The 15,663-nt window shown below is 38.4% G+C and overlaps 1 protein-coding gene across 8 annotated transcripts in view; it reads left to right on the top strand.

The window, feature by feature from the left end:
• FAM160A1 (family with sequence similarity 160 member A1) overlaps positions 1-15,663 on the top strand; it is a 264,734-nt gene that overhangs the window by 78,934 nt on the left and 170,137 nt on the right. For 6 of the 8 annotated variants that reach the window (XM_031664223.1, XM_031664227.1, XM_031664224.1 and 3 more), the window contains one exon: positions 3,228-3,352. Coding sequence is in view for 1 of the 8 variants with exons in the window: in XM_031664222.1 (XP_031520082.1) it covers positions 5,438-5,469 (32 nt within the window). In the remaining 7 variants the exon portion in view is untranslated. Of the gene's footprint in view, positions 1-3,227; positions 3,353-3,421; positions 5,470-15,663 lie in introns of those variants that run through there. The other 2 variants (XM_031664222.1, XM_031664229.1) reach the window with 2 other exon arrangements.

The following is a 15,663-nucleotide window of genomic DNA, read 5'->3' as shown; positions in this document are numbered from 1 at the left end:
GTAAAACTCAGGGATTGCATTTAAGTGATCAGTATGGGTTCATTCATTTTAAGACTTTAAGTTATTATTAGCGTGCTTAATGGAATCAGTGAAGTTTGTAGACCTGTGTAGAATATTTTGTTCTACTATGAGAGTTTCCACATGTGAATGTAATGTATTACCTGTCCCAGTTCAATCTTTTTTGAGAATGAAATTATTCAATAATTAGCTCATAGTCAGCTTCATGTATTTGAAAACTTGTTGAATTGTTTGAAACTTCTCTCTTCATTGGTTGGTTGGTTAATTATCCTCCAGGAAAGCGTTTGATTATATTACAGATCAATTAATACAATGCTATGGATAATCCACACCTCCTGTATAAATGTGCACCCCACCCCCATTTGTTTCTCTAGTGTATGGAGAAATCCATGATGTGGATATTAATTCTTTCTCACCACCCCAACAAAGTGTTCATTTGGTGGTTTTGCTGTGCTTTTGTGTACTCTCTGCCTATTAGCATATTTCTGAACTTGACATAGTAGAGGTCTAAATTCACTGAATTTATGCCATCTGGAAATGAGCTTTAAATTTTGTTCCTCTGTTGAAATTAGGGATGTGATATAGCTATTACACAGAAGGACTGTGAGCCTGAATTTGATTTTATTATGTGGAGGTAGAATGTTTTGTTAGAAGGAAAGCATTTGCCTGGGGAGAGATTTGAGTATGACTGAATTGTTAACTGCCAACTTCCCCACTTTTTAGCAGGAGACATATTTTGTTTTTAAATGAGATGACAACCAAGAGAATTATCAAGAACCGTGAGTTTTAAGAGAGTTCTTTCAATTTACTTGAGTTCCATTTAACCTTGCTTTCGATGTCATTCTGTGCATTACTGTCAAAGGACTTGGCTTCCTTTGAAGTCATGAAGCGTTGCTGCTGGCGGAATCATGATGGTAAAATATAAGAGTGGTTCTTAGTAAAGCCCTTAACTGATACCCAGCAATGCCTTATTACCTAAGTAAAAGCATATGTGTGCGAGTGCCTAAAATTGTAGGGTGTAAGGGGAGGATATATGATAATGGACACTGAGATGGGAGAAGTATTTCTCATGAATTAGGGATGCCCTTTCATAATTCACAAGTTGCAAGATGAAAAAGCCTTGAAATCACCTGAAGAGCATCTGGCAGCAATCTGTAATTCTTAAGAGGAGGTAAAAGAGCCTGTATCTCTCCAGCACGTGATGATAAAACTGTTCATGTGGGGTATGGAAAAAGAAGAATTCTGTTACTTGTAAAACCCCTTGCGATTAAATGGCCTGAGATTTTGTTATGAAGTGATACTAGTAGTTCCCAGGTGGTTAATAAATGATTAATTGATTAGAGTGAAGAAGGCTGATTTGAGGGTATTGAGGAAATTTGAATATGAAGAATTTGTTTTTTGCATGCAGAACGTTATCCTTTACTTTTCATACTCCACTCTTCTCATGCCTGGCCACTGTTACTCCTGTGTCTAGTTTTGAAGATTTAGGTCACATTGTGTCCCCCTACCCCCATTTTTTTCTTTTCACAAAATATTTGTTATAAGAAAAGGTACATTCTAAGCCTTTGACACACATACACACATAGGTTAAACACACATACACAACACCTTTTGTAAAGACTTCTAGGGCCATCTTTTATTATATTGGACTATTGCAGAAAAATTATGTGAATGAGTGGCTTACCCTTTGGGGCTTGAGAAATCATGGCTGTATAGAGATTTCAAAAAGACATATTTGTTGTACAGGACTCTGACTTTAACTGCTCCCCTCAACCCATCTAAAGATAGGAACTATTTTACCTATTATTTGTAAGTATATCAGAAGAGATTGCATCTTATTTTTTTCTTTTGCATAAGTAGTTGTGATCATATGTAATTACAACATTGTACTCTGCTTTTTCTTTCCACTTTGTATTATAAACTACTATTTTCCCATTTTATTATAACTCATAACATATTTCTTTTTTATTTAAAAATTACTTTAAAAAATTGACCTAAAATTGTATGTATTATGTACAGCTTGATGTTTTGAAGTATATTTATATATACATATTATGGAATAAAAGGTTTTTAATGGCTGACAGAATTGTGATTAAGTAAATTATGTGGTTGTGGCAAATGTACAGTTTGTGACAAACTGACTTCCTCAGTTATTGGCATTTAAATCGTTTCCATGTTTATTTTTTATTTTTTTAAAACCCTAAGAGAGGCTTCTTGCACCTACGCAAGAAAAAATTGGGGGCAAATCCATAGAGTAAAGTGAAGGCAAGTTTATTAGGAAAGTAAAGGAATAAAAGAATGGCTACTCCATAGGCATAGCAGCCTGTTTCTGTGTTTTAAATTTAAGTATAGTATTTATGATTTCCTTAAAAAATGTACTCTCTTGGACATTTTCTCTGGCTTCCACTTATTGTGATGTCGAATAGTGGCTTTGTGGTTTTGTTTAGTATTTATGTTAGCTTCTGGCTAACTGCTAAGGGTTAGACTGTCTAGATGTTCTTATTGCTCTCTTGGACACCTCTAGGTTTTGTTCTGTGTTTCTCCCAGGTAGGATAATTTCCCAGCTTACTTCTCTTCAAGCTCATGTTTTTCTGGTTGTAGGATAGGCATTAAGTGACACATCTGATCTTGCCAGTTAGACCTGATGATAGGAGATGTGTGTCTAAGACCAAAGTAGACTTTGCCCATTGGGTGGCAAAAACCTGAACTTTGAATTGTCAGTATCTAGAGAGGTCAGAATGTCAGTATCTAGAGAGGTCAGAGTTACTCGGAAATATTTGGGAATATTGTACATTTTTTGAAATTGTTTATAAAAAGTTTTTTGTGCTCCTTTCTTTGCTATTTTATATTATGCTATCATTATTATCTTAATATGATGCTGTTGACCCATGGATGTGGATTTACTTTCACACTTTTTTTTCACTCCTAAAAGAAGCACATAATTGTTTGACATATCTTATAAGATGGAAGAATCCTTTTCTATTTTCTGTTACCCAGCAGGAGTTTCTCATTTTTGGCTAGCATTCAGATTTCTAAATAAAGATTTGCTTTTTGCTTATTTATTTATTTTTTTATGGTGAAGACAAATGCACACTGGGAGAACCCACTCAGTGTACAACATGTAGTGGTAAACGGGAGCAGAGAAAAAGTAGAGATACTCAGATTGGATTTTGCAGTTTATTAATTGTTATTTTTATTCCTCCTCACAGATTTTTAAAGTCTTCTTCTAGGGGTTTCCAGCAGAGCTAAATGTTAGAGAAATCTTTCCACTCCTCTGAAGAGTGAAGTGAGCAAATACAACCCAGCAGTAGGTTATTGAAGACAGCAGCCCCAGGTAATGTCTTCTTTTCTCATTATTATTGACATGTGTTCAGTAGTGCTCAGTAATATGTTATACTTTTTTTTTTTTTTTTTTTTAAAGCAAGTCTACTTGAACTTATACATCCAAGTGAACATTGTCTTGTTTAAAATGTCTTAGGGAGAGGCTATACTCTATCCTCTATGCAAAGCATTAAAAAAATCTTTTCTTAAGAACTGCATCTTGACCCTCTGGTAGCATTCTTCTAAGCATCTTGTTTTCTCTAGTGGCAGATATCAACCTTGTAAGGATATACTTAGAAAATAGTCTAAACTCATTTAGAGCTTGGGTGATGATCATACCTGGGGTTCTCTAATTTTGATCAAAACCAAGAAGGAGCAATAACATAAGGAAACCAATTTTCCTTTTTGTAATTTGTAATTTGAAGACTCATACACTGTATTGAAAATAAATTCTAAGAAGTGACTCTGAGTTTCAAGTAATGGTAGTATTGTTAAAATAATTGATCAGGCTTCATAATTTACAGAGGCATATACGATTTATTTGACTGTATAAATGTTGATATTCTTTCTTATTAAAATCAGTAAGTCAATCTGTTAGTATCGTAGAAGAGTTCCTATGTTAATCAGAAACTTCCTTACTAGATACACCTCTAAGGCTTTATAATTTGCCTCTTATAAATGATCTTCTTGTGAGGGTGGGGGGATGTTTTGCAATATTTCCCAAAATGTTACTAGAGTACTTGTTTAAAATACACATTAAAAATTTCATATTAGTAGGCCTGAAACTAGTGTGTCAAAATCAGAATCAGAATGGTAGGGGCAGGACTTGGGAATCTGCATATTGCAAGTGAATGTCAACAGAGATTGACATTCTGGTCCAGTAAAATCAGACCTCTACCTAGGATCATTGTATTTTAAAAAATTTTGTGCAAGTTATTGTGTAGACACAAAACAGCTATTTATGATTGTGTGCTTTTCTGGGAAGAGTGTGGGGAAGGGAGGCTTAGGGAAAGATTTGTTAACAGATCCAATATTAGAGCTAGATAAGAGGAATAAGTTATCCTGTTCTATACCATGGTAGAATGACTAGTTAACTATCTAGCTGTAGTTTTGTGTCCTTTAAGAAATCTCTCCCTAACCTTCCCTTCCCCCTACTCTTCCAAGTCTATCATTTTAGAGACAGTTTAAGATAAGGAAAAGAAAAGCTGATAATCATAAATAGCTATTTTATGTCCGTGTAGGAATTCTCATGAAGTTCTGTTTCTAATTAAGATATTTCAGGAACAAAGTGGTATTGCATAAATTTGGAGCTCATTTTAGACTAAGATTTAATAATTGTTAATAGGCATTGAGCCTATGTTTAAGTTTTATGTTAGTCATTCATTGGGTAATGTCATTCATTGGGTAGTCATTCATTGGGATTTGACTCTGACGAACTCTGAGTTTTGGTCTTAAGGTCGGAATGTGTGTATGTATCCCCTGTTACAGGGCTTTTTCCCAGTTAACTCCAACCAATGAGAGATCCTCTGATATTTAAGGGAGCTTTAATTTCAAGGTCCTAAGCAGAATCAACATTCTTATGATAAAAAATTAGCCACTCATGAATCCTGGGAATAATTTACAACCATTCACCTGTCTGTACAGCAGAAGTTGTTTGGAACATGTTCTTGCCTCTTCTAGAAAGCAGCATGAGTGATAGAATGATATTTATACTGGTTTGGAAAAGGCCAGAAACCAAATATTGTTGCCTTAGATGTGAGGTTATTTTGAGTTGTGCAGGAGACTTTGGTAGTGGGATGTGAAGAGTACAAAAGCAAATATATGTAAACGGGAAGACCTGGCAAGGATATTAAGAAGGTAGAGGGAGTAGCTTAGGTGGTTGTAGGACTGACTTGGATAATGAAAGGATCTAACAGTTGGGTGTATTGATTTCTTCCGAGGAAATGATGCTGGATACTAAAGGTAGCATAACAAGAACCACCCAAGTGGAAGATGTGTTTGAAGATGGACTCTGGAAGCTTGAAGACAGTATGATGCAAAATGTGTATGATAGTCCTGAGGAGAGGCTGTCAGTAGATTCATCTGATATGAAATTTGGATGTGTTCTCAGAACAGTGAGACAAATAGCAGGTGGATAGAGGGAATTACAGATATTCTGAGCTGTTGAGAGAATTGTATATTTGAATATGCTATTTCAGGGTTAAAAGTCGTCTACATGAGAAAAGAATAGCAGTTATGGCAGCATTAGAAGGCTGTCCTTTCTAATTTAATGCCGAGAATGTCTGAGTCATGCAGAATTGGGATGGTGAGTGAGGAATGTTTCTCTGTGGCTTCCCTGGCTTTGTGTGAGGAGCCAGTGGGAAACCATTTTCAAAAGTGGCTTTGAATAAAAATCTAGCCCCAAAACTGTTTTAGTAAACAACACAAAAAGATACTCCAAAAGTGACTTGTTTGGGTCAAATAATCAAACCACCTGCATAATGCTGTAAATCTGAAATTTGTTCATTTTGCACTTATCTTTTCATAATTTTATCAATTTTTAGATTATAATCTATCTCTGCCTTCTTTTGTAAATTTAGTCTTTTTAATTAATTCATCCATTTTGGTCTCTTCACATATTCTATGACCCTTATAATTTCTTTCTAGCATAGTTTGGATCTTTTCCAGCTTTTTTTTTTTTTTTTTTCTGTTCTAATTGACCAGAATGGCTTAAAATAAATATGTATAATTTATGTTTGGTCATGTTTTCCGTTTCATTTTTAACATCCTTTCTGAAATACCCTTGTCTTGGTCTTTAAGTATGTGGTGCCACACTGAACTGATGTACTCAGAGAAAAGTCTAACAACTCTAGTCTAGACTAGAGGTTCTCAAAGTGTGGTCCCCAGATGAACAGTGCAAACTTCACCTGGGAACTTGTTGGAAATGTAAATTCTTGGACTGAATCAGAAGCTCAGAGGGTGGAGCTCAGAGTTTTGTTTTTTGGTTTTGGTTTTTGTTTTTTTGAGACAGTGCCTCACTCTGGTTGCCCAGACTAGAGTGCAGTGGCACGTTCTTGGCTCACTGAAGCTTTGGCTGCCCAGGCTCAATCGATCCTCCCACCTCAGCTTCCTGAGTAGCTGGGATGACAGGCACCTGCCACCATGCCTGGCTAATTTTTGCATTTTTTGTAGAGATGGGTTTCACCATGTTGCCCCACCTTCTTGAACTCCTGGGTTCAAGCAATCTGCCTGCCTTAGCCTCCCAAAATGTTGGGATTACAGGCGTGGGCCACTGTGCCTGGCTGAAATTTGTATTTAACAAGCCCTCTAGGTCAGCAGTCTCCAACCTTTTGGCACCAGGGACTGGTTTTGTGAAAGACAATTTTTCCATGGATGATGGGGAGGGGTGGCTTGAGAATGAAACTGTTCCACCTCAGATCATCAGGCGTTAGTTAGATTCTCATAAGGAACGTGCAACCTAGATCCCTCACATGTTCATTTCACGATAAGGTTTGCGCTCCTATGAGAATCTAATGCCACTGCTAATCTAACAGGAGGTGGAGCTCAGGAAGTAATGCTCAGCCACTGCTCACCTCCTGCTTGGAGGCTTGGTTCTTAACAGGCCACAGACTGGTACCAGTCTGAGTCTCGGAGGTTGGGGACCCCTGCTCTAGGTGATTCTGATATGTGCTATTGTGCAAACCATTTATTTTTTCTTGTCGTTGGTCTCCTGAGCAGATACATTAGGAGTTCTCAAACTGTGCGCACACGAATCATCTGGTAACCTTGTTTTAGACATTTCAAGAAGCAGAGAATTTTTCCTGACTGCATACCAAGAGATTTTGATTCAGTAGGTCTTGGATAACTCAGTTTATGTGCATTTTAACAAACTCTCCAAAGTAGTTCTCGTATCTATGATCTGGATTAAATGGATGTCTGTCACTTTCTTTAAGCCCAAAATTGATGTGATTTAAAATGGCTCTTTGGGTTTAGTTACTGAAAACTTGGGGCCAGAAATTTATTTGCAAAATGCATTCTGGATTATTTTTGGCTGAAGCCAGATTATGTTCTGATTTCTTTCCTTGAAAAATATTTTCTTGCCGGTTGCGGTGGCTCACGTCTGTAATCCCAGCACTTTGGGAGACTGAGGCAGGTGGATCACCTTAGGTCAGGAGTTTGAGACCAGCCTGACCAACATGGTGAAACCCCATCTTTACTAAAAACACAAACATTAGCCGGGCGTGGTGTCGGGCACCTGTAATTTACACCAAGCTACTCGGGAGGCTGAGGCAGGAGAATCACTTGAACCTGGGAGGTGGAGGTTGCAGTGAGCCGAGACCGTGCCACTGCACTCCAGCCTAGGCAACAAGAATGAAACTCCATTTAAAAAAAAAAGAAAGAAAGAAAAATATTTTCTTGCCTACTATATAACAATTTTCTGAGGCTTCTCCTTCTTGATAAGGAAAAGAGCCTTTGGCCCTTATAAACTTGGAGATTTCATTATGCAGTTCTTCTAGGTAATTCTTTCAAATAGTAAACTTTAAAACACTATTCTAGGGAATGCCACTTTTTATTGAGATGTATCTTTTGTTCCTGCCCTTTATTTCTTATCTCTAAGCCTGTTCCCTATGGATGATGGTATATTTTCCTCATCTCAATGTCATTCATATTTTTGTTTTTTTCTTTAGTTTTTATGGTACTTTATTAGAAGAATCGTTCGTGAGTCTTCCTCTTCTTTTCAGTCTTTTTTTCCCCTGCTCATCCCTTGGATTTAGGAAATTTCCAAGCTTTTTCTTCTTTCCACATCTCACTCACATGTTCTTCCCTCAGGGCCTGCTTTTTCATGTTGGCTAGGAACTTGCTCAGACATCACCTTAGCATCCACCTTATCAAGTAGCATCCGACTCCCACAACTCTCTCCTAAGCTTTAGCCCCGTAGCAGCTGCCTCCTGGATGTCCCACAGTCAGGTCAGGTTACCATGTCTGGGATTGAACTCATTGTTCTTCACACCTGAAATCCGTGCCTTCTTTCATATTCCCTGTATTGGTGAATGGCATCACCATCGACCATCAACCAAATGCAGCTAACATTTATCATGTGTTTCCTGTGTGCCAGACACTATTCTAAGATCTTCCATGTAATTCCTTACAAAATCCTTTGAGATACATTCTGTTGTTTTTCTCATCGTATAGATAAGGAAACCGAACCACATAGAGTTTAAGAAATTATCTCAAGGTCACAAAAGTATTAATTAGTGGAGATGGAATTCAAACCAGGCTGTCTGTTTCTAGAGCATGTAGTCCTAATTACTGTGCTTTGCTGCCTTTCTTTTTCAGTAGCTCAAGCCAGAAATCTAGGATTATCCTTTACTTCATTCTCTTCCCTCTGCATATCTGCTTGGGACTCTTGAGTTCACCTACTAAATCTCTCTTAAAACCACACTTCCACTTCTCCACATTCCATTGTAAGGGTTCTGGTCCAGGCCTTCATCATCTCTCTTCTCAACCACTATAATTGGTGTTTTCTTTCCATTCATTTCTTTATATTATGGCCAGTGTATTCTGATCATGACACTCCTCTGCATTCACCAGTGTAGCTCCTCCACAATCAGTCATTCATTGTGGACAATGCTTCTCTTTTATCCATATGTACAGGTTTGTTATATGGGTATATTGTGTGATGCTAAGGTTTGGAGTATAAATGGTCCTGTCACCTAGGTAGTGAGCATAGTACCCAATAGGTAATTTTTCAGCTCTTTCCCCCCTCCCTCTCTCTCCACTCTAATAGTCTCCAGTGTCTGTTGTTCCCATCTTTTTGTCCCTGTGTACACAATATTTAGCTCCCACTTATAAATGAGAACATGTGGTATTTGGTTTTCTGTTCCTGCATTAATTCTCTTAGGATAATGACCTCCAGCTGCATCCATGTTGCAAAGGATGTGATTTCATTCTTTCCTAGTGGCTGCATAATATTCCATCGTGTACATGTACTACATTTTCTTTATCCAGTCTACTGTTGATGAGCACCTAGAGTGACTCTATGTCTTTACTATTGTGAATAGTGCTGTGATTAGCATGTGAGTGCATGTGTCTTTTTGGCAGAACAACTTATTCCTTTGGGTATATACCCAGTAATGGGATTGCAAATGCTGCCATAGTATTCCATTATTTTCCTTTCATCTGACTCATCAAACTGTTTTAGTTGTTTGTTCAGTTACCTCTTTTAGACCATGAGCTGCATCTTATTTATTTCTATGTGTCTATCACCCAACATAAGTATCGAATATTGATTATATGAAAGAACAATGAATATTTAAATGAGCCAACTGACTTCTACCAATTCTACATGCTTCCTACCTTTGTAAAATAACTCTAGCTGGTGGAGAGAGAGTGGGAAAATGCCAGATAGGAGACAGGATTAACAGGCAGCTCCCACTGAGACACACAGAACAGCATATGGAGACTCACATTGTGAACTTTTGCTCCAAGAACCACCACAGGAACACATCAGGAAAACTGAAAGAATTCACAGACCCTTTGAAAGAAGCAGCATACCGCTGCAAACGCTACGTGAGTTCCCACCATGTGAGAGGAGGAAAAGTCTGCCTCTGCACCCACATCCCACTGGGAACCTGAAAATCCTGAAAATCCAGGTCATAGGAGATTTAACCGTACCTAGAGCTGAGACGGATTTAGGGAGCTGAGTGAAATATAAAAGTAGAAGAAGTAGTGGGAAGAGCCTTATAGGCACTCCAGGTCCTCAGCTAGAGTCCAGGGAAGCCATTCCTGGCCTTATCTCACAGGTGTCTTTGGGGAAGGGAAGGCAGCCAGCGGAATTGGGGAGGGGCCACAGAGTAAAGGAAAATCCTAGCTGAACTTTGTAATAATTTTGACTAAGCACGAATTTTCCTGATTAGAATCTAGGGTTGGGGAGTGAACAGGAAGTGCAGATACAAGTGCGGAAGCTGTAGCCAAAGGTGCAGGCAGGTGGGGAGGGGCAAAGCCTGAGAGCCCTGCTTGCTTTCTCAGCAGGGAGGCTTGTAGCCTGGGGCAAGATCTCAGCCCTGCTTGCCAGCTGCTGGATATAAACTCAGTGCTGTTATCCAGGCATGGCAGGAGCGAGACTGGCCTTGCTGGGAGCTGGATGATACCTGTCATTGCTGACTTTCCCTGCCTCCCTGATGACCTGTATGGTGCAGCAGAGGCAGGCATAATCTCCCTGGGAACATAGCTCTATTGGCCTGAGAACTACCCTCCATCCCCCTCAGTGGCTGCAGCAAATCCTACCCAAGGAGAGTCTGAGTTCAGACCCACCTAACCCTGTCTCCACCTGATGTTTTTCCTCTACCCATCCTAGTAGCCAAAGACAAAAGACATAAACTCTTGGGAGTTCTATGGCCCTGCCCATCGCCTGAGAAAGCAGAGCACTTATCCTTGCCTATGTAGGGCAAGGTTATATCCCCCTTCTACTACTGTAGCAAGTGCTCTCTTGAAAGCACCACCTCCTGGCAGGAGACCAACCACCTCAAGTTATTATAGCAACTCATAACAGAACCCTGCTCGAAAGAAGGAGAAAACAACAGCTAATTCCACCACCTGCAATACCCTGGCTAACCAGAGGTCCTGAGTCTGTCTATGTGACAGCTTCACAGCTAGCATAACCAACATTTGAGAAAAACAGTGCACTAAACAAAACTAAAACCAAGGACTCCCACAGAGTCCACTTTACTCCCCTCCCACTTCTACCAGAGCAGGTGCTGGTGTCCATGCCTAGGATACCTGAAGACGGATCACATCACAGGACTCTTTGCAGACATTCCCCAGCACCAGCCAGAGCCTATTAGGCCTACTGGGTGGCTATACCCAGAAAGGCAATAACAATCACTGCAATCTGTCTCTTAGGAAGCCCCAAATCTAGGGGAAGGGGGAGAGCACCATGTCAAGGGACCACCCTGTGGGACCAAAAAAAATCTGAACAGCAGCTCTTGAGTTCCAGATCTTTCCACTGAAGCAGTCTCCCAAAATAATAAGGAACCAGAAAAGGAATTCTGGTAATATGACAGAATGTGATCCCCAAAAGATCACAAGCTACCCAGCAATGAATCCAAACCAAGAAAAAATCTCTGAATTGCTAGATAAAGAATTCAGAAGGTTGATTATTAAGCTACTCTAGGAGGCACCAGAGAAAGGTGAAAACCAACTTAAAGAAATTAAAAAAACAATGCAGGATATGGATGAAAAAGTCTCCAGAGAAATAGATATTGTAAACAAAAGATAATCACAACTTCTGGAAATGAAAGACACACTTAGAGAAATGCAAAATACACTGGAAAGTTTCAACAATAGAATTGAACAAGTAGAAAGAACTTCAGAACTTGAAGACAAGGCTTTGAATTAACCATCTGACAAAGACTAAGAAAAAAAGAATTAAAAAAATGAACGAAGCCTCCAAGAAATTTGAGATTATGTTAAACGACCAAACATAATAATTGGTATTCCTAAGGAAGAAGAAAAATCTAAAACTTTGGAAAACTTATTTGAGGGAATAATCAAGGAAAACTTCCCTAGTCTTGCTAGAGATCTAGACATCCAAATATAAGAAGCTCAAAGAACATCTGGGAAATTCATTGCAAAAAGATCATGACCTAGGCACATAGTCATCAGGTTATCTAAAGTCAAGACAAAGGAAAGAATCTTAAGAGCTGTGATGCAAAAACATCAGGTGACCTATAAAGGAAAACCTATCAGATTAATGGCAGATTTCTCAGCAGAAACCCTACAAGCCAGAAGGGATTGGGGTCCTGTCTTTAGTTTCCTTAAACAGAATAATCATCATCCAAGAATTTTGTATCCAATGAAACTAAGCTTCATAAATGAAGGATAAACTCTTTTTCAGAGAAATGCTGAGAGAACTTGCCACTACCAAGCCAGTACTACAAGAAATGCTAAGAGAAGTTCTAAATCTTGACGCAAAACCTCAACATACACCAAAATAGAACCTCCTTAAAGCATAAATCTTACAGGGCCTATAAAACAATAACAAAATGAAAAAAACACAAGGTATTGAGGCAACAACTAGCATGATGAATAGAGCAGTACCTCATATCTCAATACTAGCATTGAATGTAAATGGCCTAAATGCTCCACTTAAAAGATACAGAATGGCAGAATGGATAAAAATCCACCAACCAAGTATCTGCTGTCTTCAAGAGACTCACCTAACACATAGGACTCACATAAACTTAAGGTAAAGAGGTAGAAAAAGATATTCCATGCAAATGGAAACATAGAAATCAAAAGCAAGCAGGAGTAGCTATTCTTATATCAGCCAAAACAGACTTTAAAGCAACAACAGTTAAAAAGGACAAAGAGGTTGTTTGTTTTTCTTGTAAATTTGTTTGAGTTCTTTTGTAGGTTCTGGAGAGCAATTCTTTGTCAGGATGAGTAGATTGCAATTTTCCCATTCTGTAGGTTACCTGTTCACTTGATGGTAGTTTCTTTTGTTGTGCAGAAGCTCTTAGTTTAATGAGATCCCCTACTTCATCACCCCTGGCTTTTAAGCCGCCGCCAAGTTTCTGGTGTTTTAGACATGAAGTCTCTTTGCCCATGCCTATGTCCTGAATGGTACTACCTGGCTCTCCTAGATTTTGTATGGTATTAGGTCTAACATTTAAGTTCTAATCCATCTTGAATTAATTTTTGTGTAAGGAGTAAGGAAAGGATCCTAGTTTCAGCTTTCTACTTATGGCTAGCCAATTTTCCTGCAGCACCATTTATTAAATAGGAATCCTTTTTCTTTCCCCATTCTTGTTTCTCTTGTGGTTTGACAAAGATCAGATGGCTGTAGATGTGTGGTATTATTTCTGAGGACTCTTGTTCTGTTCCATTGGTCTATATCTCTGTTTTGGCAAGTACAAAAAAGTGGGCAAGTTGATATGAACAGACATTTCTCAAAGAAGATATCTATATAGCCAACAGACACATGAAAAAATGCTCATCATCACTGGCCATCAGAGAAATGCAAATCAAAAACTACAATGAGATACCATCTCACACCAGTTAGAATGGCAATCATTAAAAAGTCAGGAAACAACAGGTGCTGGAGGAGGATGTGAGAAATAGGAACGCTTTTACACCGTTGGTGGATTGTAAACTAGTTCAACCATTATGGAAAACAGCATGGCTTATTCCTCAAGGATCTAGAACTAGATGTACCATGATCCAGCCATCCCATTACCGAGTATATACCCAAATATAAATTCATGCTGCTATAAAAAGACACATGCACACGTGATGTTTATTGCAGCACTATTCACAATAGCAAAGACTTGAATCAACCCAAATGTCCATCAGTGACAGATTGGATTAAGAAAAATGGCACATATACACCATGGAATACTATGCAGCCATAAGCAAAAGGATGATTTTGTCCTTTGTAGGACATGCAGCTGGAAACCATCATTCTTAGCAACTATCACAAGAACTGAAACTAAACACCGCGATAAGTGTTCTCACTTCTTTATAGGTGGGGAACTGAACAATGAGATCACCTGACTCAGGACGTGTGAACATCACACACCGTACCCATCACATGAGGAGGAGGGATCGCATTGGAGCAAGTACCTGATGTAAACACGAGCTGATGGGTGCAGCACACCAACACGGCACAAGTAGCATACATATGTAAATAAAAAACCTGTATCGTTATAATATACAAAATTTGCTAACTTAAAGTATAATAATAATAAATTAATTAAAAAAAAAAAAAAAAGGACAAAGAGGAACATTATATTATGATAGAAGAATTAGTCCAGCAGGAAAATATCACAATTCTAAATATATATGCACCTAACACTGAAGCTCCTAAATGTACAATTACTACTAGACCTAAGAAATGAGATAGATGGCAACACAATAATAGTGAGGGACTTCAGTACTCCACTGATAGCACTAGACAGGTCGTCAAGACAGAAAGTCAACGGAAAACCAGTGGTCTTAAACTATACCCTAGAACGAATGGACTTAACAGATATTTACAGAACATTCCACCCAACAACTGCAGAATATACATTCTTTTCATCAACCCATGGAACATTCTCCAAGATAGACTATAAGATAGGCCACAAAATAAGTCTCAATAAATTTAAGAAAATTGAGCTGGGCATGGTTGCATTATCCCAGCCACTTTGAAATTAGATTCCTATAATCCCAGCACTTTGGGAGGCCAAGGCGGGTAGATCACCTGAGGTCAGGAGTTCAATAACAGCCCGATCAATATGGTGAAACCCCATCTGTACTAAAAATACAAAAATTAGCTGGGTGTTGTGGTGTGTGCCTGTAGTCCCAGCTACTTGGGAGGTTGAGACAGGAGAATTGCTTGAACCTGGGTGGCAGAGGTTGCAGTGAGTTGAGATCATGCCATTGCACTCCAGTCTGGGTGACAGAGCAAGATTCCATCTCAAAAAAAAAAAAAAAAAAGAAAATTTAAATTATATCAAGTACCTCTTTCTCAGACCACAGTGGAATAAAATTGGAAATTAATTCCAACAGGACCCCTCAACATGGAAATGAAATAATCTGCTCCTGAATGATCTTTGGGTCAACAATGAAATCAACATAGACATTAACAAATTCTTTGAACTGAATGATAATATAGTGATAACTGATCAAAACCTCTGGGATACAGCAAAAGCGATGCTAAGAGGAAAGTTCATAGCAACTAAATGTCTACATCAAAAAGTGTGAAAGAGCACAAATAAGCAGTCTAAGGTCACTTCAAGGAACTGGAGAAACAAGAACAAACCAAACCCAAACCCAGCAGAAGAAATGAAATAAAGATTGGAGTAGAACTAAATGAAGCTGAAACAAACATGAAAAGGCAAAAGATAAATGAAACAAAACTTGGTTCTTTAAAAAGATAAACAAAATTGATAGATTAGTTTAACCAAGAAAAAGAAGAGAGAAGATCCAAATAAGCTTAATCTGAAATGAAATGGGAGATATTACAACTGATACTACAGATATACAAGAGATTATTCAAGGCTACTATGAACACCCTTATGGCTACAGACTAGAAAACCTAGGGGAAATGGATAAATTCCTGGATATATACAACCTCCTATGTTAAACCAGGAAGAAATAGAAACTCTGAACAGACCAATAACAATTAGTGAGATTGAAACAGTAATTAAAAAATTGCCAACAATAAAAAGTCCAGGAACAGATGGATTTACAGCTGAATTCTATTAGACATTCAAAGAAGAATTGCTACCAATCCTACTGAAATGATTCCAACAGAGAAAGAGGGAATCCTCCCTAAATCATTCTGGGAAGCCAGTATTCTCT

The sequence above is a fragment of the Papio anubis genome, chromosome 3, assembly GCF_008728515.1.
Source record: "Papio anubis isolate 15944 chromosome 3, Panubis1.0, whole genome shotgun sequence".
Lineage (NCBI taxonomy): Eukaryota > Metazoa > Chordata > Mammalia > Primates > Cercopithecidae > Papio > Papio anubis.
The sequence above is the reverse complement of the archived record's forward strand: the minus strand, read 5'-3'. Positions and strand labels throughout refer to the sequence as shown.